General features: G+C 28.0%; 2 protein-coding genes across 2 annotated transcripts; both read left to right on the forward strand.

Moving 5' to 3' along the window:
* The first annotated feature begins 5,466 nt into the window (after positions 1-5,466).
* On the forward strand, positions 5,467-8,823 carry LOC112750674 (uncharacterized). The gene has a single exon (XM_025799489.2). It carries the CDS (start codon positions 5,467-5,469, stop codon positions 8,821-8,823), a length of 3,357 nt encoding a protein of 1,118 aa, XP_025655274.2.
* Positions 8,824-16,424: 7,601 nt separating this feature from the next.
* Positions 16,425-19,541, forward strand: LOC112750684 (receptor-like protein 41). Its single transcript, XM_025799499.3, has one exon. It carries the CDS (start codon positions 16,427-16,429, stop codon positions 19,433-19,435), a length of 3,009 nt encoding a protein of 1,002 aa, XP_025655284.2. The 5' UTR covers positions 16,425-16,426; the 3' UTR covers positions 19,436-19,541.
* Positions 19,542-22,674: the final 3,133 nt, after the last annotated feature.

Genomic DNA, 22,674 nt, shown 5'->3' on the forward strand with positions numbered 1-22,674 from the left:
TAATTTTATGACATTCAGCTGATGTAACTTGAACATTATTTTTTCATTCTTTTGTTGTTCTTTTTATCAAAGATAGATATTTATATTAAATTATAGATATGACTATTTGAACCAATAATAATACTAAAAATGGAATTCTTCAGCGAACAAAAAAAAAAAAAAACCTACAGAGATTCAGAACTTATCTAGATCGAAAAGAAAATACTTTGATAATTACAAATAAATAATTTGAACTTTCACATAGATTCAAATTTTACTTTCCTTGCTTTTCAAAACATGAATCACTGTTCCTTTTTCATTCACATAATAAGACTAAGAAGCACTGCCTCAATTTATCACCATTGATCCACCCTGATCTGCGGACTACTCCTCCTGCACAGTTGTGCATCGATATACACGGAGGAAATATTATTGATGTATGGAAAAAAATTAAAACTTTGGAATTTGTACGCTTTAATGTAAAGAAATTAACTTGTATAGTAATAGAACGAGGGAGTAATCCCCTTTTGTAAATAGTACAGTTTTACCAAATTGATCTAATAAGTATAAGTAGTATAAAGAATAGGAAAATTATTACGTATGTCATAGTACTTTTTGAGACTTCAATGTTTCTTGTACGATTAAGTTGCATGTAAATTTATTTGTCTTCTAATTCTTTATAAAATGATAAATATAGTCCTCTAATAAAAAAGAAAAAAAACAAAAATGATAAGGACTAAGAACTAAGTGTTGAAATAAAATACTACGGTGAATTTAAGAGATTATTTGATATGTAATTTTTTTTGAAGGTAGTTGAAAAAAAATTACTGTATAAAAAATTTTAGGAGTTAATATTTTTTTAATTTTTGTCTTATTTTTAAATTAATATTATCTAATATATTTTTCTTTTATGAGATATTAATGGATCAAAATCTTTTTAATGGATGGACTAGGTGTAAAACATCTTTTTATTATATATCATTTTGTTTGAGAAATTTAAAAAAAAAAACTCTTATTCGTTAGAATATTTTTATTTTTCCGTATGTGCAAAAAAAAAAATAAAAACATATATAGTTGTTTGAATATTAATTTTTAATATTTTAAGTCAACTATTAATTTATACTTTGATATATATATATAATGTAAAAAAAATTCACATTTTTAACACTGTCTAGTAATATCGATAAGAAAGTCTCCTATTTTTTTATGTATTTCTCTTAATGTACATAATATATTTATTAATTTAAAATTATTAATGTTACTAATACTTAGTATAAGTGCAGAATACATTAATATATATTACAATGTATATATTAATATTATTATTTTTATTATATATTTTTTATTTTAATATATATTTTATATAAATGTTGATTTAGTAAATAATTTTTAATATACGTATAATATAAGTGTACATTTTATTCTTGATTATTATTAATATAGTTTTGATACATTACTGAAAAAAAATAATTCATAAAAAGGTATATATTGTTGCTATATGGTAAAAATATTTACTTACAGATAATAATTTATAGAATGATACATAAATATGATCTAAATGTTATTATTTTAAAATTGTAATAGGACATATTTACTAAAATGATATATTATGTCTTATGTGAATTATGTTAAATTTTATCAATAAGAGTCAAATCAAAACACACACAAAATACTCTAGTAATTAATTTTCAATATAACCTACTTAAGAAGAATTTAAATAAGGTACTTTTATTATTTTATATATTCTCACAATTTTAATTTATAAAAGTAGTTTTATATACAACTCAAAAATTTATATACGGTGATGATCAAATTTTAGTTATTATATTGTAATCTTTTATTTTTGTGCGAATAGTATATAAATAAATAGCGAGTTAATTTTAATAATTTTAATTTGATAATGTCGCCCCTTCAAAAAAAAATTGATAATATCTTTCTCAAATTCATATATATTTGTATATTATTTTTAATATAAAATACATTGTTACTGAATTTTCATCAAATTGGACTACTAACATTATTATTTTAAAGGTAATTTTTAAACCTTTCTTATTAAGTAAGGAGTGTTATAATTTTTGTCAATTAAACAAAATTTAGTTTTTTATTATTATATTTTATATCAGCACTTCAAATTTAGAGTTTAGAATTTACTAAGATTTAAGATCTAAAACTTAGAACTCGAAGTTTAAAATTTAAAATTCAAAAATTAAGATTTATGATTTAGAATTTAAAGAGTGATGCACTCTTTATTTTTTACAAAATACAATAATATTTTTTTAGAATGTTCTAAATATTTTTTCTCAAAAAAGTAACCTAATAATATACCTCACAAACTAAATTTAAATACGTGTAAATTATTCAATTATTTCTATCTCATTTTTATTCATACATATTTGTGTCATTTATAATATTTACACAATATTAATTTTTTATTTAAATTTTTTAATGATAATATAATTTAACCTTATTAACCTATATCTTAAAGAAAACATTTTAACCGTATCACGAAAAAATATTTTTTAAAAAAATTATGAAAAATATTCTTTTATATTTTTTAATGTATTTAATATATTAAAAAAATAAAATTTTTAATTATTATACTATTAAATGTATTTTTAAAATAAAAGAGAATTAAATTACTCATATAAAATATATGTTAAAATATAAAATATGAATTTAAAATATATAAAATAATATTATATATTTATATACAAATATATAATAAATAATTTTTTAGTATATATATAATATTTAAAAAAATAAATTAAATAATCCCCTCTTACCGACATAAAAGTGTTAAATCTTTTAATAATATTAAAATTTTGCAAAGTTTTTTTTTCAACTAACACAAAAATAATTCTATCACAAAAATATGATTTCCTTGTGCATATATATAAAAAGTGATATGAAGATTATTTTTACGAAAATATTTTATTATAAATCACTATTTTTTTTCAAACACAACAAAAATATATATTTTTATTTAAACCGTTTTGGTAAAAAATAAAATTTAAATATTAGTCTTTCGGTGGATATTATTCATTGAGATTATTAGATGATGATAAATATAAAAGTTCATATTAAAATAAATGTTATAAAATAAATTTATAAAGAAAATATTTTAAAATATAAAAATATAACAAATGTCTAAATTAAATATTTATTTACTATGAAAAAAATTATATATATATATATATATATATATATATATATATATATTAAGAAAGCTTAAATAATATATGTGTGTAACATTTTATTGAATAAAAATATTTCATTAAATACTATTTTAATTATATTACAAATCTAAATAAAATAATAATTAATTTATAACAAAAATGCTGTTTGAAAAGCTAAGAGACTCACTCATCCATCACAACCTTTAACCCTTTCCAACACAAACATGTTAAAGCATTTAAGGATAAAATTGTAATTTTATCTCTCATTATGTAGGTGAAGAAAAAAGCAAGTTGCTTTTTAACTATATTCTTCAAACAAACAATCTTACTATAAAATTTTTTGTTTTCATCTCATCCTTTATTATATTTTATTACAAATCTTACTGATTGAAATGATGAGAATAACAATATTCTATTAAAGTATAATGATATACATGAACGCTTTCGAATAAGTGATGAATGGTATGGTGTCTATAATCACAATAATTACGAATAATACTTAAAAAACTATTGTTAAGATTAAAATAATAATATTTATTATTTAATAACACATTTTAGTTTAAAAATAAAATAAAATAAAATATTATTAAAATATAAAAAATTATGCCTTTAATTTTAATAATAATTTTTAAAGATTACTAAATTAAGTAGTCAAAGTTATAATCATAAATATCATAGACTCTTTTTTTAAGCAGTCAAAGTTAATATTAATTAATTTTTTATTATAAAACTATCGTTTTAACTTTTATATTTTTGGAGAATTTAAGGTAGAGTAGGATTTTGGATTTAAAATTTAAGATTTAAAGTTTATAATTTAAAATTTAAAATTTTAAAAAAATTTACTATTAATCAGAAAAAAATTAACTCCTAATTGAACTCAAACTTAAATTAAAAATACTAATTTATATATAGTAATTAAACAAAAATTTAATTTTAATATACTAACAGCATAAAACATTTTATATTATCGTTTAATCATATTTGTCCGTTTAAATAACTATTTATGTATTAATCTAAAAATTAATTATTATACTGATGTGATATTACGTAGATGTATGTATATAATTATTTTATATTTATTTAATATTAAAATTAAATTCAATAAATAATTGGTTTTCGATGCATTTATCTTTTTGAGATTAAACTAATAATATAATATATTCTTTCTATTACAATATTAATGGGTTATTTATTCTTGAACTATATCTTGAATTTCCAAATCAAAGTCATAAAGTTTGTTTCATCACTGAAGAATAAGTGGAAAGACTCTCTGTCTGTTTCGTACATACAATCACAATCCGGAAGACTTTGCTCAGCATATCCGGATAACAAAATCAAACCCTATGCAATTAGTTGGACTATCTGAGAATGTGTATACATTTGTTGACTTAATTACTACCAAACAACATGCATTGCTGATTCATGACTATGGAAGTGAGTTGAGTTGAACCGACTTAGACAAAATTTAAATTCGGCTTATAAAATTTGAGTTTAGCTCACGGTTCTATTTATTAATAATCGAGCCTATTTTTTAAACTTAAGTTCAGCTCACCGAAAACTTATGAATTGGCTCAAATAATAGAAATATAATCTATAATTTTATATTAATAAATTATAATTTATATATTTAAAAAATATTTAAAAATGTCAATTTTATATATTGTTTATCTATCAATAAATTATAAATTTTTTATTTATGTCTTATATCAAAATTATATATAAAAAATAAATATAAAATTTGAAATAATTAAGACTATTAATATATATATATATATAATCGAGTCAGCTCACGAGCTAATGAGCTCAATTCCAGGCAAAAGCTTAACTCACCAGCTTATGAGTTTAGGTTATTAAGTTATTAACGAGTCAAATTCGAACTGGTTTATGAGCTAACTTGACTCACTTCCAGCCCTATTTATAACTTACATTCTCTCCTTTTCAAATTCAATTATTCAAATTAGCTGGTCTGTTTTATTTTTTTTTCTTTTGATTTATTAAAATAGTTTTATACGTGTATCTAATTACGTAATATTACATCAATAAAAATAACTATTTTTCACATTAACCGCGTAAATAGTCATTCAAAAGAATGAATATGATTTAATGATTGTGTTGTGTGCACTATCTATGTATCAAAATTAAATTCTTCTATCTAAATACATTTTTTAAAATGAATAAAATAAAAAAATATAGTTAATTTGATGAGGAGGGAATATAATGTATGATTTGCAATATATAAAAGGAAGGATATAACATATAATCAAATGCAAAAAACCATTTATCATAGATAATAAGTTACTTCCCTCCAATGATGATGATGAGAACCACCCTTATCATATGGCTTTGCTTGCTAGAACCCTTGTGCCTAGTGAACTTTACCATCACCATTAATGCTGCTACTTCCCATTGTCTTGGTCATCAACATTCTTTGTTGCTCCATTTGAAGAACAGCCTCGTATATAACCAAACTCAGTCCAAAAAGTTAATTCATTGGAACCATGTTCACGATTGTTGCCACTGGAATGGAGTCTCTTGCTACAAGGGACATGTCGTGGATCTAGATTTGAGCCAAGAATCTATAGTTGGAGGTAACTTCAGCAGTCTCTTCCACATGCAATATTTGCAGAGTTTGAATTTGGCTTATAATGAATTCCACTTTGAAATTTATTCTGAGTTCAAAAACCTGAAGAATCTCAGGTATTTGAATTTGTCAAATGCTGGTTTCATGGGGCAAATTCCAACTGAAATCTCTTACTTGATCAAGTTGGAGACTCTTGACTTGTCTACCACAATCACTTCATCATCAAAACATGGTTTGAAACTTGAGAAGCCAAACATGGTAGAGTTTGTGCAAAACTTTACAAGAATGAAAGAACTGTATCTAGATGGTGTTGCAATTTCAGCCAAAGGAGAGGAGTGGTGCCATGCTGTGTCTTCCCTGCAAAGTCTACAAGTTTTGAGTATGTCATCTTGCAATCTCTCTGGTCCTCTTGATTCTTCATTGACAAAGCTTCAATCTCTCTCAATACTTCAACTAGACCATAACAATTTGGCAAGCCCAATTCCTGAGTACCTTGGTAATTTGTCTAATTTAACCACTTTGCAACTCAGAAGTTGTGGTTTGAGTGGAGTCTTTCCAAAAAATATCTTCCAAATTTCATCACTTCATGTCCTTGATGTGTCAGATAATCAAGGCCTTCATGGTTCTTTATCAAACTTTCTGCATCAAAGATCTCTCCATTACTTGAATCTTAGCCGCACAAATTTCTCAGGACCTTTACCACAGTCTATTAGCAAGTTAAGACAATTGTCAACACTAGATCTATCAAATTGCCAATTCAATGGGACAATTTCCAATTCATTGTCTGATCTTGCCGAACTTGTTTATCTTGATTTGTCATTCAATAATTTTACTGGTCCTCTTCCATCTTTCAATAAGTCCAAGGCTCTGAGAATCTTGTGTCTTAATCATAATTATCTAAAGGGCACACTTTCACCCACCCATTTTGAAGGCCTTATAGATCTTGTGAGCATTAATTTAGAAGTTAACTCTCTAGATGGAAGACTTCCTTCATCTTTGTTTACACTTCCATCTCTGCAGCTGCTCTTTCTTGCTAACAATAGATTTGATGGCCAACTTGAAGAGTTCCCAAATGGTTCCTCCTCATCATTAGAGATGCTTGATTTAAGTGAAAACAATTTTGAAGGGCGTGTTCCTTTCTCTATCTTTCAAGTGAAAAGTCTCAGTTTACTTCAACTTTCCACAAACAAGTTCAATGGCACCATACAATTGAGCGTTGTTCAAAGGCTACAAAATTTGGCAACACTTGATCTCTCAAACAACAACTTGTTAATTGTGGATGACAATGATCTTCCACTCCCCAAGTTGATCAATCTTTGGTTGGCTTCATGTAAGTTGACTGTATTTCCTGCATTCTTGAGAAATCAGTCTTCTTTACTCTTTTTAGATTTGTCCAACAACCAAATTGAAGGAACAATACCCAATTGGATTTGGAGACTTGAAATTCTATGCTTCTTGAATCTTTCCAACAATTTTTTGACTGATATGGAAGGTCCTTTCCAAAATCTTAGTTCAACTTTGTTCTACCTTGATCTTCATGGAAATCAATTACAAGGACCAGCACCCATTTTCACAAAAAATATTGTTCATCTGGACTACTCAAATAATAGATTCAGTTCTATTACACCATCAGATATTGGTAATTCTATTCCTGACTCAGTTGATGTATTTTTCTCAAACAACAATTTTGATGGAAAAATCGATGAATCCATTTGCAATATTTCAACTCTTAGAATGCTTGATCTTTCATATAATGGCTTCATTGGCAACATTCCTGAGTGCTTGACAACAAGGAAGAGTAGCTCTCTGAAACTATTAAATCTTGCTGGAAACAAACTCAATGGCCACATTTCAGATACATTATTCTCAACTTCATGTGCTCTAAGGTTTATAGATCTCAATGGAAATCTTTTAAATGGAGGCCTCCCAAAATCTTTGGCTAACTGCCAAAATCTCCAAGTCCTAAATGTTGGAAACAATCAATTAATGGATGAGTTCCCCTGCTTCTTGAAGAACATTTCTGCGCTAAGCGTCATGGTTTTAAGGTCAAATAAGTTCTATGGACAGATTGGATGCTCCAATGTGATTGGCGATTGGGAAAAGCTTCAAATTGTTGATGTAGCAGACAACAAATTTAGTGGCATGTTACCAACAACACTCTTTCAGACTTGGAAAGAATTGATGTCTGATGATGAAGATAAAGATAAATCAAGGTTTGGACATTTATCTTTTAATTTTTATGATATCAACATCAATTATTCAGTGAATCTTGATGCTATAACTACAATTTTCTCTAAGACCAGCAAAATGAAGTTAGCCAAACTTGTTACAGTTGAGCCACTTTATGTGTTAGATCACTTGTTCTCTCATGTATATGCGGAGGCTGATAGTCTTCGTAGGTATGAGGACTCAGTTACCATTGTAATCAAAGGTCAACAAATGAAGTTGGAAAAGATTCTCATTGCATTCACTTCATTGGATTTCTCATCCAACCAATTTGAAGGGCCAATACCAGAAGAGATCATGAGTTTCAAAGCACTGCATGCTCTTAACTTGTCTCACAATGCATTCTCAGGCCATATTCCTTCAACTTTGGGAAACTTGAGAAATCTTGAATCCTTAGACTTGTCAATGAATTCTCTGAGGGGAGAGATTCCAACTGAGCTTGCAAGTTTATCTTTTCTTGCCATCATGAATCTCTCCTATAATCATCTTGTGGGGAGAATTCCAACAGGCACTCAAATTCAATCGTTTGGAGCAAATTCATTTGTGGGAAATGAAGCGTTATGTGGACCTCCATTGACACAAGGTTGTGGTGGAGAAGAGCCAGGGTTGTTACCAACATCATCTAAAACTACTAACTCTCATAGTAGTAGTTCAGTTGATTGGAGTTTGTTAAGTGTAGAGTTGGGATTCACTTTTGGGTTTGGAATATTCATGATGCCACTCATTTTGTGGAAGAAATGGAGGTTGTGGTACTCCAAGAAAGTAGACGATGCTCTATACAAGATTGTGCCTCAACTTGATTTTGTATATGAACGTCGTGGTGGGAAGAGATATAGATCTTTAAGGTGGAAGCCTTATTGATTGTTGTTGCACTTTAATTTGTATGATGTATGTTGTTAATTTGTGTGTGATGAGTATAAAAATAAGAACTGTGTTAATGAGGTTGAAGCTAGCCATTGGTAGGGCGTATGATCATGATAGTTTTATTTGAAGTTTTTCTTTTAGAGTTAGCCTCAGAAGTGAAGAGAGATTGCTTACATGAATGTTTGCGTGTGTTATATGTTTTTCTTTTAGAGTTAGCCTCAGAAGTGAAGAGAGATTGCTTACATGAATGTTTGCGTGTGTTATATATTACATGAAAGGAAAAGTCTAGGCCAGCAGTTTTATTGAATTTTGGCCAGCATGTAACCAGCAGAGGAAGGTGAGCCATTGGATGAAATCTCACACCAATCTCACACCATCAAATCATCATTGATGGCTAATTGATGGCTAACAATCACAAAAATTGCTGGCCCCCTAGCATTACTCTTACATGAATGTCTGCATGTGTTATTATCAGTGTCCTCTAAATCAATGAATTGCATGATTTTGACGACGTACAAACTCAAAGACGGTTAACTTTACGTAAATAATAAAAATTAACCCAAATTAATGAAAAAAATTTATTTTATATTTATTAATTCTTTTTAAAATAAAAATATAATATTAAATATAATAAATATATAATTTTAAATATTATATATAAAATTATAAATATTAAATTAAATAAAATAATTTTATATTATTATCTTTCTACCATTATTCTTTACAAAAAATTTTTGTCTAAAGTTCATTTTTTTTATAGTCAATAATCATCCCACAAAAAGTGGATAAATTAAACAATTATAACATAATGAGGGTTAAGAATTTGAGTTGTTATTATAAGAAAGTATTGGTTGCTTATTGATAAAAAAATAATTTTCAATTTTTTTGAAGAACAAAATAACATTGAATAACAATGAATATCAATAAAAAATTGTAGTTACCCAAGAAGACTCAAGACTTTATTATTACTATCATAATTATTAATCCATATTTTTTCTCTCAAATTTAATGTGTTCAATAATAACGAATAGGTATATTTTATAGTAGTTATTATTATAGTAGTTATTATTATAGTGGATTGATCCGTGAGCTGGATGGCTGAGATGGATGTTGATCCATGACTGAGAATGAATGCATGTATATGCTGAATTATTGAAAATTGTGATTTGCACTTCCACTATCAGAGGCACGAGCTCCCTGGGAGAAAGCAGTGGCTAGCCACCACGTGCTCCAGGTGGAGGCTCGAGACTCTGCTGATCCTATGTCATAAGTGTGGTCGGGCACTGCGAAAGTTTCGGATGAGCTCGCCCCCGTGAATATACACCAGTGAGGGTGTTGGATATGGATCATGATTATGATCAAGTTTATTCTAAGTATAACTCAAGTCGGGGATGCGCAACAGAGGACAGTCCAATGGTTAGCTACCAGGACTTGTCGGGTTGGCTCTATAACCGACAGATGATATCATCAGCCACTAGGAACAGGCATGCATCATGTGCATCTATGTGATATTGTTTGGGTGTGCATATTATACTTGGTTTGCCTTTGTGATTAACTGCTAATTGTTCTACTTGCTGTAACTGTTTGTTTGTGTTTGAACTTTCTATCTGTGTTTGCGACTGGGACTCTGTTGGATTGTGGTGATTTGGTTGATGGTTGGATTGTTTGGGCCTAGGGCCGTGGTTGAAATGATATGGACCGATGGTTGGTTTCGATTTTGTGTTTCTGATTTGAAAAAGTATGAAACGCTATTTTGGTTTAGTATAGATAAACCTTTTTGAAAGGCTTTTGAGTTTTTGAGAATTGAACGGTTCTTCTTTCAGAAAAGATTTTCGGACTTTACTTTTACTGTAAACCGTTGTTTTCGAAAAGAGGCATAAGACAGTTATTAATCACTGGTGCGGTTATCTTCACGTATGCTATTACAGTAATTCCCAAAAACCCTCTATTGAGAACCCTTTCGAGGATGATGTTCTCACCCCCCTACATTTTTTTCCCTTTCAGGATATGGGCGCCGAAGTCACGAAGAGTTTATTTAGTTATTGTTGTGATGCTATGTATTGTCTTAGTTATGGTTTATTGTACCCTTGCCTTTATCTTGATATATTCTGTTAGAGGGATAGGGATTGTTTTGGTTAATGCTTGTAATATTATTTATATGTATATATGTATATTTATGGATGTAATCCTTATGAGTTTTTGTAATTTGTATGGTATCTATGGATATACTTCACATAGCAAAAGTATTTTTTTGGATCGGTATTGCGGTTTAAAAGTTTTAAAACATGCTCATATTTTAGTATTAAATAGTATAAAAAATGTCGTAATGTCCGAACTATCAGAGTCGCGCAGCCAAAAGCGTGAGTTTTGGTAGTTAGAGTGTTACAAGCTCTATTTGATGAATAATTCTTAGATCAATCTCTTACCCTTTTTCCTTTCTATACTTATCCCTTTTATAATTGGAGCAAGCGTCCGTGACAATTTTATTTGTTCAAATTATATTGATAGCAATTAAAAGTATTTTAGAGCGTTTTGATACAATATTAATATTGATGGCCGATCTATAACGTATAGAGTTGAGTTATAGTATGTAATTGATTTATAACGGATATATCATGACACATTTTGGTTATTAAATTAGTTAGTAATATATGATATAGCTATATTTTAATTTTAATTTAATTTGAATACAATTATATCAGAGAATATTATATTGTGTATTTTAATTGTCGAATTTGTAATTAGTTATTGATAATGATATATGAGAGATAGATTGGAAGAAGGAATGAGAAAGATATAGAAAGAGAGAGAGGATGGGAGAATTCTTTAATTTTGGAAGAAAAGATTTGATTTCAATTGTAATTAATGAAAGAGTGACAACGTTAATACTAAAAATAGTCGCTGAAATTTGACCTCCGACTCAATTTAGCCCTTTAATTTTCAATTGACTCAAATTGTAAAAAATGACATGGCATGATTAAATGACGATGTTTTGCTGTTCACACCTAAACGATATCATTTTAGTTCTTTTGTTACACAAATTGACCACTTTCTTTTCTTCTCTCTCTCTCTCTCTCTCTCTCTCTCTCTCTCTCTCTCTCTCTCTCTCTCTCTCTCTCTCTCTCTCTCTCTCTCTCTCTCTCTCTCTCTCTCTCTCTCTCTCTCTCTCCGGATCCACCACATTGCATACTCACGAGTCGCGTCTCGCCTCTATCTCTCCTCCGTCTCGCCTCCCGCTCACTCTCTCACATTGTCACACTCACAAATCTGCCATTGCCCACCGCATGGTTGCTTCCATGTCATCGTCTCCTCTGTGTCTCGTCTCGGCTCCTGTGCATCTCCGGCACTACATTGTCGCCTTCGTCCGTGGCTCGCCTTCAGTGTGTCATCGCGTCTCTTTGTTCCTGTGCCACTGTGTGTTTCTCATCGTTGTCGCCATGTCCTCATCCGACGGGGCTCGCGTCGCTGCTGCCTCCCACTCACCAGTCTTTGTATCACCGTGCTTGGTCTCTTCTTCCCCCGTGTTCTGCCTTCACATTATAAAGTGAGCTTTTTGAGTTTTTTTTTTAGTTTTAGTTATTGGATTATAATGTGTTGATTTGTTGCTATTTTTATATGATTATGGTGAATTGAGTTATATTCTTTCTAAAAAGGGTTTGTTTTTTTTCCGATCTTTTAGTTTTCTTCAAACAACATAAAAACAAATATTGAGGAGGAGGAGGAAGAAAAATGGTCAATTGAAGTTTGTGTAATGAAAAGAGAGAAAGAGAGAGAAAGAGAGAGATTACCGATCAAATTGAGAGGAAGAAGAAGACATGTTCAATAGACAATTTGTGTAATGAAGGAACAGTAAAATGACGTAGTTTAGATGTGAGCAGCAAAACGACATTGTTTAATCAGGTCATGTCATTTTTTCAATGACGAAAATGGATGGAGAATCAATTTAAGTCACGCTTTAAAATTTTATGATATAATTTGGGTCAATTAAAAATTAAATGACTAAATTAAATTAAAAATAAAATTTCAAAAATAATTTTATATATTAATTTCAAAATGAGATGTGATATATTTTGATTATAAAATTAATAATATATAATAAATATAATAAATTTAACTATATACTTTTAGTTTACAATTTTAATAATCATTGATGACTATATGCCTATCATCACATGCCAATATATGTGAGTAAATTCTTGTAGTGATCTCTGAGATTGACTCCGTGCATTAAAATTGTTCCTGAGATTTCAATTGCACTAATTACATTCTTGAGATTGGAAAAATTGCACCATAGTAGTCTCTGACCCGTTTTTCATTAACGACGCGCTGAGGTGGACCTTTGGTGACACGTGTCATTTCATGGTTTGGCCATGTGTAACGGTATAATGACGTGTCGGTCAATGACACGTGGCATGCTGACGTGGATGGGTATGCCACGTGTCGCAATGCTATTTGTCCATCTGTCATTCACTATGTCATCGTTACATGTGCACCAAATTGGTCCCTTATTTTGCATCAAATGACTCATTTTAGTCCCTGAAATTGAATGTTGTGCATCAAATTAGTCCATTCATAAGTTTTTTTCATCTTTTTATAAATTTAAGATTCTCAATATTTTTTATACACTAATTTTAATTATATTTTTTATTATACATATTTTATAATAAATTTTTTAATTAATAATGTTAACTTGTATCATTAGACTACATGTTAACTAAAGCCAAAAATTTATTATTGTCTTTTGTGTTTATTTGTATCTGTTTTAATACTGTTCAAGTCATTGTTACAATAAGTACTTATATTGATTAATAGTGTAATATATGAAAAAGCCGCCTAACAAAGTTATAGATAAAATGAATTATTATAATCGACAATATAAATCTATCTTATTAATTTAGTGAGAAGTTAATTATATGGGAAAGCGGACATTCTTAAAATAGATGGGAATAATGAATTTATATTAGTTAATAAGTGCCTTATCAAGTATTTCTAAAATATTTATTAAAGTGTTAAATATTAAAAAAATTGTATTAAGGAATATTATTATACTTTTAACTTACACTCTTTATTAAATCAATATCATCAATATGTCACATAATTCTTTTAATAAAATATTGTAAAAAAAATTGTATAATTAAAACTAATATTTTAAAAATATTTTATGAAAACACTTGTATTTAAATAACTTGTGAAAAGATAAAATTAAAATTAGTGTATTCAAATATATAATGAGAATTTTAAATTTATAAAAAATGAGAAAAAACTAATAAAACTATAAAAGGACTAATTTGGTGTATGACATTCAATTTTAGGGATTAAAATGAGTCATTTGATACAAAGTAAGGAACTAATTTGGTGCACATGTAACGATGACATGGTGGATGACACGTTGACAAATAGCATTGCGACACGTGGCATAATCTGACACGTGGCAAAATAGCATTGTGACACGTGGCATACCTATCCACGTCAGCATGCCATGTGTCGTTGACTGACACGTCATCATACCGTTGCACGTGGCTAAACCATTAGGTGACACATGTCACCAAATATCTATGTCATCAAGCTACGTCAGCGCGTCTTTAACGAAAAACAGATCAGGAATTATTATTGTGCAATTTTTCCAATCTCAAAGATGTAATTAATATAATTGAAATCTCAAAGACAATTTGAGTGCACGACGTCAATCTCGAGAATCACTACAGGAATTTACTCCAATATATGTAGTTGCCTTGTTAACAACTGGGCGAGGAAAATTAAAAAAAAAGGAAAAAAAAAGGAAGGGTCATAAATATAGTTTGTTTGGCATCATCAATGTGCTAAAACTTCATACCGAGTCAATTACTCTCAATAGTTTATCTTACGGTGAAGTGAATGAAAGGGAGAAAAAAAAAACTCATATAATTTGCTTGGCATCATTAGATGTGTTTAAATTTTAAAATTTGTACTTTAGAGGATAAAGTGTGATTTTTTATTTTGAATGGTTTTTTTTATATTTATTCTTGGTCTCACTTATAAAATAAATGATAAAAAATTATATTTTACTCTTTAAAATAAAATTCAAACTTTAGAGAATTTAAATCTTGAACTTTATATGGAGTCAATAACTGTTTCTTTACCGGAGAGGAATTGAAAGGGAGAAAATGAAGTGCTAGTGTAGAGATATTAGATGAAACTAAATTAGGATTTAAGATATATATTAGACTTTCTAAAAAATGTATTGACAGAATAAAATGTCATATATATATATATATATATATATATATCAAATCCCAAAGAAAAAAAAATGTCTTGAGACCATTTAACAGAATTTCTTTTTATATTGTCAAAACAGTTAAAATTAATGCCAACAAACAAATAAATTATATGTCTATTTTTTCATATATAAGTTGAAGTTTAGTAATTCCAACACTTGTTAGCTCCCATGATATAAGTATACTGTTGGGCTCAATAATCATATAAAAATTTATATGATTTGCTAGGAAGTGAAATCTCAAAAAGTAATATGGTTGACGACTTTTAAAAATACAAAGATAAATAGAATCTGCTAAAAACGAATTTGTTGGAGATGAATTGTCAATTTTTTTAATTTTTAAAAAGTGAATTCTCCTAAAAAAATTATCTTTTAATTTTTATAAATTTTCAAAAAGTAATTTTATCGACCGTAAATTGTGTTTTTTATATTTTAAATTTTTGAAAATGTGAATTATTCATTGACGATAAATTATTTTTTTTTATTTTCAACACTTTAAAAGAGTGAATTGTCTTTTCTATTACTTTTTAATTTATAAAAATACAATACGCGAAAGACAAAATTTAATTGGAGACCATTTTAATAAAGACACTAAAAATGTCTTTTTTTTAAAGACGTTTACATGTGTCATGATATTATTAAACATTTTTATTAAATTGGTTAATAATTTATTTTTTAATAAATCAAAACAAAATCGGTTTATTATAGCAACAATACTAAACCTAATTGTCCGCACTATAATTATTAGACCCGATTTGATCCGACCGATTTATACAATTTAAACCAAATCATATTTAAATTTTTGATAAAAAGACAAATATATCCCTGATTTTTGTTAAAAAAAAACTATGATCTAATAGGTTATGTAAATTGATCGGTTCGACCAGATCTAATAACAATTGGGTTTATTATTATTATTATTATAAAAAAATTAATTTTATTCTAATTTGTTAAGAAATTCAAAAATAATCAATTCATTAATACGTCCAATAATAATGCGACACATAAGTGTCTTTACAAAAAGAGTTTTGCGCGTCTTTTATGAAAACATCCTCCATTTTAAATACCATATCTTAGTAAATAACGGTATTATACTATTATATATTTTTCTACAAATTATCGAACCCAAAACTATATACAATTTCGACCATTTAATAGAAACATTGCTCCTAGAATTAATGTTCATCGATTGGTGCATGTTACCTAATAGTTTTGGCCATTTAATATGTATGTATCTTAAATTTATTTGAAGAATTTTCAACATATAAAGGTTGGTCCTAAAATTATTACAATATTCATAAGTGGTATATATCAAATCTATAAAAGGAAGTAGTAACATAAGCTGAAATGCAAAAACCAGCTTTATCACCACCAAAACATTTTTCACACATTGCCTTATATATGATGAGAACCACCCCAAACTCATGGTTTTACTTCATATCCTTGCTGTGTCTAGTGGACTTGACTATCACTATCAATTTAGCCACTGCCCATTATTGTCTTGATCATCAGCAATCTCTGCTGCTCCATTTGAAGAACAACCTCACATATAACCAAAATCAGTCCAAAAAATTAATTCATTGGAACCATGTTCATGATTGCTGCCACTGGAAAGGGGTCTCTTGCAACAAGGGACATGTTATAGCACTAGACTTGAGCCAAGAATCTATCTCTGGAGGTAACTTTAGCAGTCTCTTCCACATGCAATTTTTGCAGAGTTTGAATTTGGCTTATAATGAGTTCATCTCCTTTGAAACTTGTTCTGAGTTCCAAAACTTGAAGAATCTGAGGTATTTGAATTTGTCAAATGCTGGCATTGTGGGAGAAATTCCAAAAAATATCTTCCAATTATCCTCACTTCAAGTTCTTGATTTATCTGATAATCAAAGACTTAATGGTTCCCTACCACAAAATATCCCATATCAATTAGCATCTCTCAACTACTTGAACCTCAGCCATACAAATTCTTTTGGACCACTACTAGAATCTCTTCTCAACTTGAGGCAACTATCAACATTGGATCTGTCGAATTGCCAGTTTAATGGGACACTTCCTAACTCAATGTCAAATCTTACCCATTTAGTTTATCTAGATTTGTCATTCAATAACTTCACTGGCCCTCTTCCATCTTTCAATAGGTCCAATGCTCTTAGGAGTTTTGCTCTCAATCATAATTACTTTAGTGGTACAATTCCATCCACCCATTTTAATGGCCTTGCAAATCTTGTGAGAATTGATTTCGGAGATAACTCTTTGGATGGAAGAGTTCCCTCAACTTTGTTTGCACTTCCATCTCTTCAACAACTCATTCTCTCCTACAATAGATTTGAAGGCCCATTGAAGGAACTACCAAATTGTTCTTCCTCATCTTTAGAGATGCTTGATTTAAGTGGAAACAATTTTCAAGGTTCAATTCCCTCATCTATTTTCCAACTCAAAAGACTCCTTTTGCTTCAGCTTTCAACAAACAAGTTCAATGGCACAATAAAATTGGACAAACTTCGGAACCTACCAAATTTAAAAACATTTGATCTCTCTCACAACAGTTTGTCAGTTGTTGATGCAAATGTTACAAATGATCAAGATTTGTCATCCTTCCCCATGCTGAACAATCTTTTATTAGCTTCATGCAAGTTGCATGCATTTCCTTCCTTCTTGAGAAATCAGTCCACTTTGCTTTACCTTGACTTATCCAACAACCAAATTGAAGGAATCATTCCCAATTGGATTTGGAAATTTGAATTTTTGATGTCCCTAAATCTTTCCAAAAACTTCTTGGAAGGTATGGAAGGACCTTTCCAAAACCTTGGTTCAAATTTATTCCTCCTTGACCTTCATGGCAACCAATTGCAAGGGCCTGCCCCCATTTTCACAAAAAGCATTGCTTACTTGGATTACTCCAACAACAATTTCAGCTCATTCATTCCAGCAGACATCGGTGACCAAATTGCAAACATAGTTATATTGTATCTTTCAAACAATAGTTTTCATGGAGAAATCCATGAATCCTTTTGTAATATGACATTTCTTCGATTGCTTGATCTTTCGGATAATCGCTTCAATGGCGAGATTCCAAAGTGTTTGGCAACAAGTGACAGATCTTTGAGAGTATTAAGTCTTGCTGGGAATGAACTCAGTGGCCATGTACCAGACACATTCCCGTCATCTTGTGCTTTAAGGTTTCTAGATTTTAATGGAAATCTTTTAGATGGAACCGTTCCAAGATCTTTGACAAATTGTCAAAATCTACAAGTCTTGAATCTTGGAAAGAATCAATTAATTGATACTTTTCCTTGCTTCTTGAAGAACATTTTGACACTGAGAGTCATGATTTTAAGGTCAAACAAATTTCATGGGCATATTGAATGTCCTAGTAGCACTGGCAACTGGGAGATGCTTCAAATTCTTGACCTAGCCTCCAACAACTTTAGCGGCTTGTTGCCATCATCGCTTCTGCGAAGTTGGAAAGCATTGATGCATGATGAAGATAGATCACGGTTTGGCCATTTATCTTTTGGTTTATTTGATTACATTAATCTTATACAGAATGTTGGGATTTTAACCACAGTTTTCAGCAATGCTGATAAGATGAAATTTGCTAATCTTGTTTCCATGGAACCACTTTTTGTGTTGGACCACATTGTCTCTCATGTCATGGAGGGTGTATATGGTATTGGTAGGTATGAAGATTCAGTTACAATTGTGAACAAAGGTCAACAAATGAAGTTGGTAAAGATTCTTATTGCTTTCACTTCATTGGATTTCTCATCCAACCATTTTGAAGGGTCAATACCAGAAGAGATCATGAATTTCAAAGGCTTGCATGCTCTTAACTTGTCACAAAATTCTTTCTCAGGCCATATTCCTTCAAAGATAAGCAACTTAAGAAATCTTGAGTCTTTAGATTTGTCAATGAATTCTCTTAAAGGCGAAATTCCCACCGAGCTTGCAAGCTTATCTTTTCTTGCTATCATGAATCTCTCATATAATCATCTTGTGGGGAGAATTCCAACAGGTACTCAAATTCAATCATTTGAAGCGGATTCATTTACAGGCAATGAAGGATTATGTGGACCTCCGCTGACTCAAGGCTGTGGGCTGTTGCCACCACTTGCATCTAAAACTACTGATTTCGATCATGGTAGTTCAATTGATTGGACTATCTTGAGTGTGGAATTAGGGTTTACCTTTGGATTTGGGATGTTCATCATGCCACTCATTTTTTGGAAGAGATGGAGGTTGTGGTTTTCTGAAAAAGCTGATGGTGTGCTTTATAAGATTGTCCCTCACCTTGATTTTGTGTATGAACATCATGGAGGAAAGAAGTATAGAACTCTAAGCTGGAAGCCTTTCTGATTATAGTAGGTTCACTTTGAGCTTTTTCCTAGTTTTACATTTTTTCCCCTTTGGTTAATCATCAAAAATTCAAAATAAAAGATAAGAACTCAATGCTTGTAAACAAGTTAATCTATCTATCTCTCTATATCTATCTATCTCTCTATGCAGGTGAAAACTCAGGTGTAGCTAATTTTACGTAAAGTTAAAAATTAAAAATCGTTAGATAAAAATTTAATAAAATTAATTAAATTATTTAAGAATTCTCAATTTAATCAAATTAATCAAATTATTTAAGAATTCTCAACTTTTAACTTCATATAAAATTATCTGTACCTGAGTTTTCACCTTTTTATTATATAAAAATTAATACTAAATTTTTGTATATTAAATTTAAGTGATGTTTCTTTCTCTAATAATATTACATTATTAATTTTAATTAATTGAAAAAACTAAAAATTAAAATCATAACTCTCATAATTAACTATTTTATTACATATTATTATTCCATAGAAATATAAAATATTAATTAAATATAATAAATATCTACATTAAAAATGTCGTAATAATCAGAACAAATTTTAAGTTACAAACTATTTAAATATTATCCTATTTGACATACTTATATATTATATATAATCTATTTATTTAAAAACAAATTTATTAGATAATTAGATAAAAATAAAAATATTTATTGTATTTTTAAAATAAATTGACAAAAAAACACATTTTTATTATTTTTACTATTTATATTTTTTTTATTATTTTATAATACTTTATAGATAATTATATTTTAAGATCTTTATAATTATACTTATTTTAATATACTATTTAAATTAAAGTATTAATTTTAATTATTTTTTAACATTATTTTGAGTTTGTATATCTTAAAATATATATATATATATATATATATATATATATATATATATATATATATATATATATATATATTTTGATAAGTAACGTGTAGAAAAGAAAATACTTTTTTTTTCTTAGAATGTAGTATTATATATTGATAACTATTGCAGTACAGATAAAGCATAGTGTTCAATTTTCCAGTTATCCCAAAGTTGACGGGAAAGGTGACTTTGGGCTTATTAGTTGACTCCAGGATTGACTGAAAGACTGAAAGTTACGACGAGCAATCACCATTATTGAACTAATTAATCATTTTCATGAGGAGGACCCATAATAGCTAGGAGAGTTAAATTAAATATTAAATATAAAAAATAATACTATAAATTCAGTATAATTTATTATTATTAATCATTAGTTAATTAATAATATTAAAAATTATTGATTAAAAATATAATATTAAACTGTTAAATTAAAAGTATTAAATTATTGGCTAAAAATATTAGTCAATATAAATTAAAATTACTGATCTTTAAATTTTTTTCTATAAAAGATGCTAATAATGATTCTGACTCTCACATAATATTTTTTACAAAATACTATGCAAAATATTGATGTTATTAATAAAAATTCTAAAATTAAAAGTAAAAAATTAGTATAAAAATAATATTATATAATTAATAAAATTTTTTATATTTAATTAATATTTAGTCAATAAAAATATTTTTATATTAAATTTTAGTCTTAAATTTTGATAGTATAACAATAAATAAAATATTAATAAAAAATGTTGGTTTTATAACATTTATTGTATTTTAATTTTGTTTGATAAAGTTCATATGTACGTTTTTTTTTTGTGGTTGCAACTTCTGCGAAAAAGACAACCTATAAAAGATTGTCAGTGACCAATTTAAATTAGTGTTAAAGGTGTAATCGGATGAAATTAGGTTCATATGTACGTTTTTCTCTCTGTTTCGATTGCGTAGGATTAATCTATTCTTTCTCTCTTGCAGTCTGTTTGGTTTATTTTGTATATGGTAAATTTTGTGGTACTTATAATTTTGATGTCAAAATTGTAAAATTTATTTTTTATGGTAAGATTTAAATATTAAAAATTTTATTTATTTTTATATTTTTTAATTTAAATATTAATTTTTATTTTTTTTAATAAGTTAGACAAATATATATAAATACTATAGTATGCACTTTTGTATATTTGGGTAACAAGTTATATTTGTTTTATATTTTGAACAAAATAAATTTAAATAATAATAAATGAATAAATTTATTTTACCCCAACGGTTGTGGCTTTTAGTATTCTAGGCAGATATATAATTAGATAGCTGTGTTTGGTTAGTGGCTTTAAAACACATATATAAATACACAATGATATATAAATATAAACTATAAAAATACATAAATTTTATAATGTATTTAGTAATAATGTACAAGATGCATATATATAAATCAAATATCAATTTTATTTTTTTTAAAAGAAGGGAAGAGAAAGAATAGAAAGTAAAAGGAAGATACGAAAATACAATTAATAATTTTAAAAATAATTAAGAATTAAAAAGTTAAATTTTGTGTCTTATACATTGTATTTTTGTATCTCAATTTTAAGGAAGAACATTAAATACATGTAATTTGTGTGTATTTATATACCATCGTATTTATTTAAATTTGTATTTCAACAAACAAATAATGAATATGTATTACCGTATCTAATAATTAGTGTCTATGTCTCAACAAACAAACACAACATAATAATTGTATTTGCAATTCGAGGATAAGTGAACAAAATTTTACATAATTATTTAATTAAATTTATATATTTAAATAATTTTTTGCATAGTAAATTTTTTATAATTAATTACTTTTGATAATTTAATAATACTTAATTAAATGTATGTATATATAAAACTCTTATATTGTTAGTTTGTTACTATATAAAAACTATATTCAATAAAATCTAGGATAAATTTTTTCGAATTAACTATATCTAATCGAGTGACTAAATTATTTTAAAATCTTAATTTAACGGCAATTTAAATACTTATAAAGAACCAGAACAAAGAACAAAGAGTTAAACGAAGTAAGTTTGATTCCTATTCTTCTTTTACTCCTTCATCGCCAAATTAATCTAAGCCAAATTAATTTGGATTAGTCTCGTAATTAGTTCATTAATTCATTTAAATAAGTGGGGGTTTCAAATTCTGTATTGTGGAGCAATTCATTATTGACCAACGTAAATCTTTAAATATAATTCAGATTCACAACGAATTAGTCATTGACCTACGGAATTAGAAACTACCGTAAAACACAACAAAAATTTGTCCAAACCTGTTTGTGAGGAAACATGGCATGATGAAACATTTTGTGAGCTGTATAAAAACCAAGTG

Source organism: Arachis hypogaea, chromosome 2 (assembly GCF_003086295.3).
Source record: "Arachis hypogaea cultivar Tifrunner chromosome 2, arahy.Tifrunner.gnm2.J5K5, whole genome shotgun sequence".
NCBI lineage: Eukaryota > Viridiplantae > Streptophyta > Magnoliopsida > Fabales > Fabaceae > Arachis > Arachis hypogaea.

What these genes read in the sequence shown, in the direction of transcription:
- LOC112750674 (XM_025799489.2), top strand. Translation starts at nt 5,467, where the DNA reads ATGATGATGAGAACCACCCTTATCATATGGCTTTGCTTGCTAGAACCC.
- LOC112750684 (XM_025799499.3), top strand. Translation starts at nt 16,427, where the DNA reads ATGCAAAAACCAGCTTTATCACCACCAAAACATTTTTCACACATTGCC.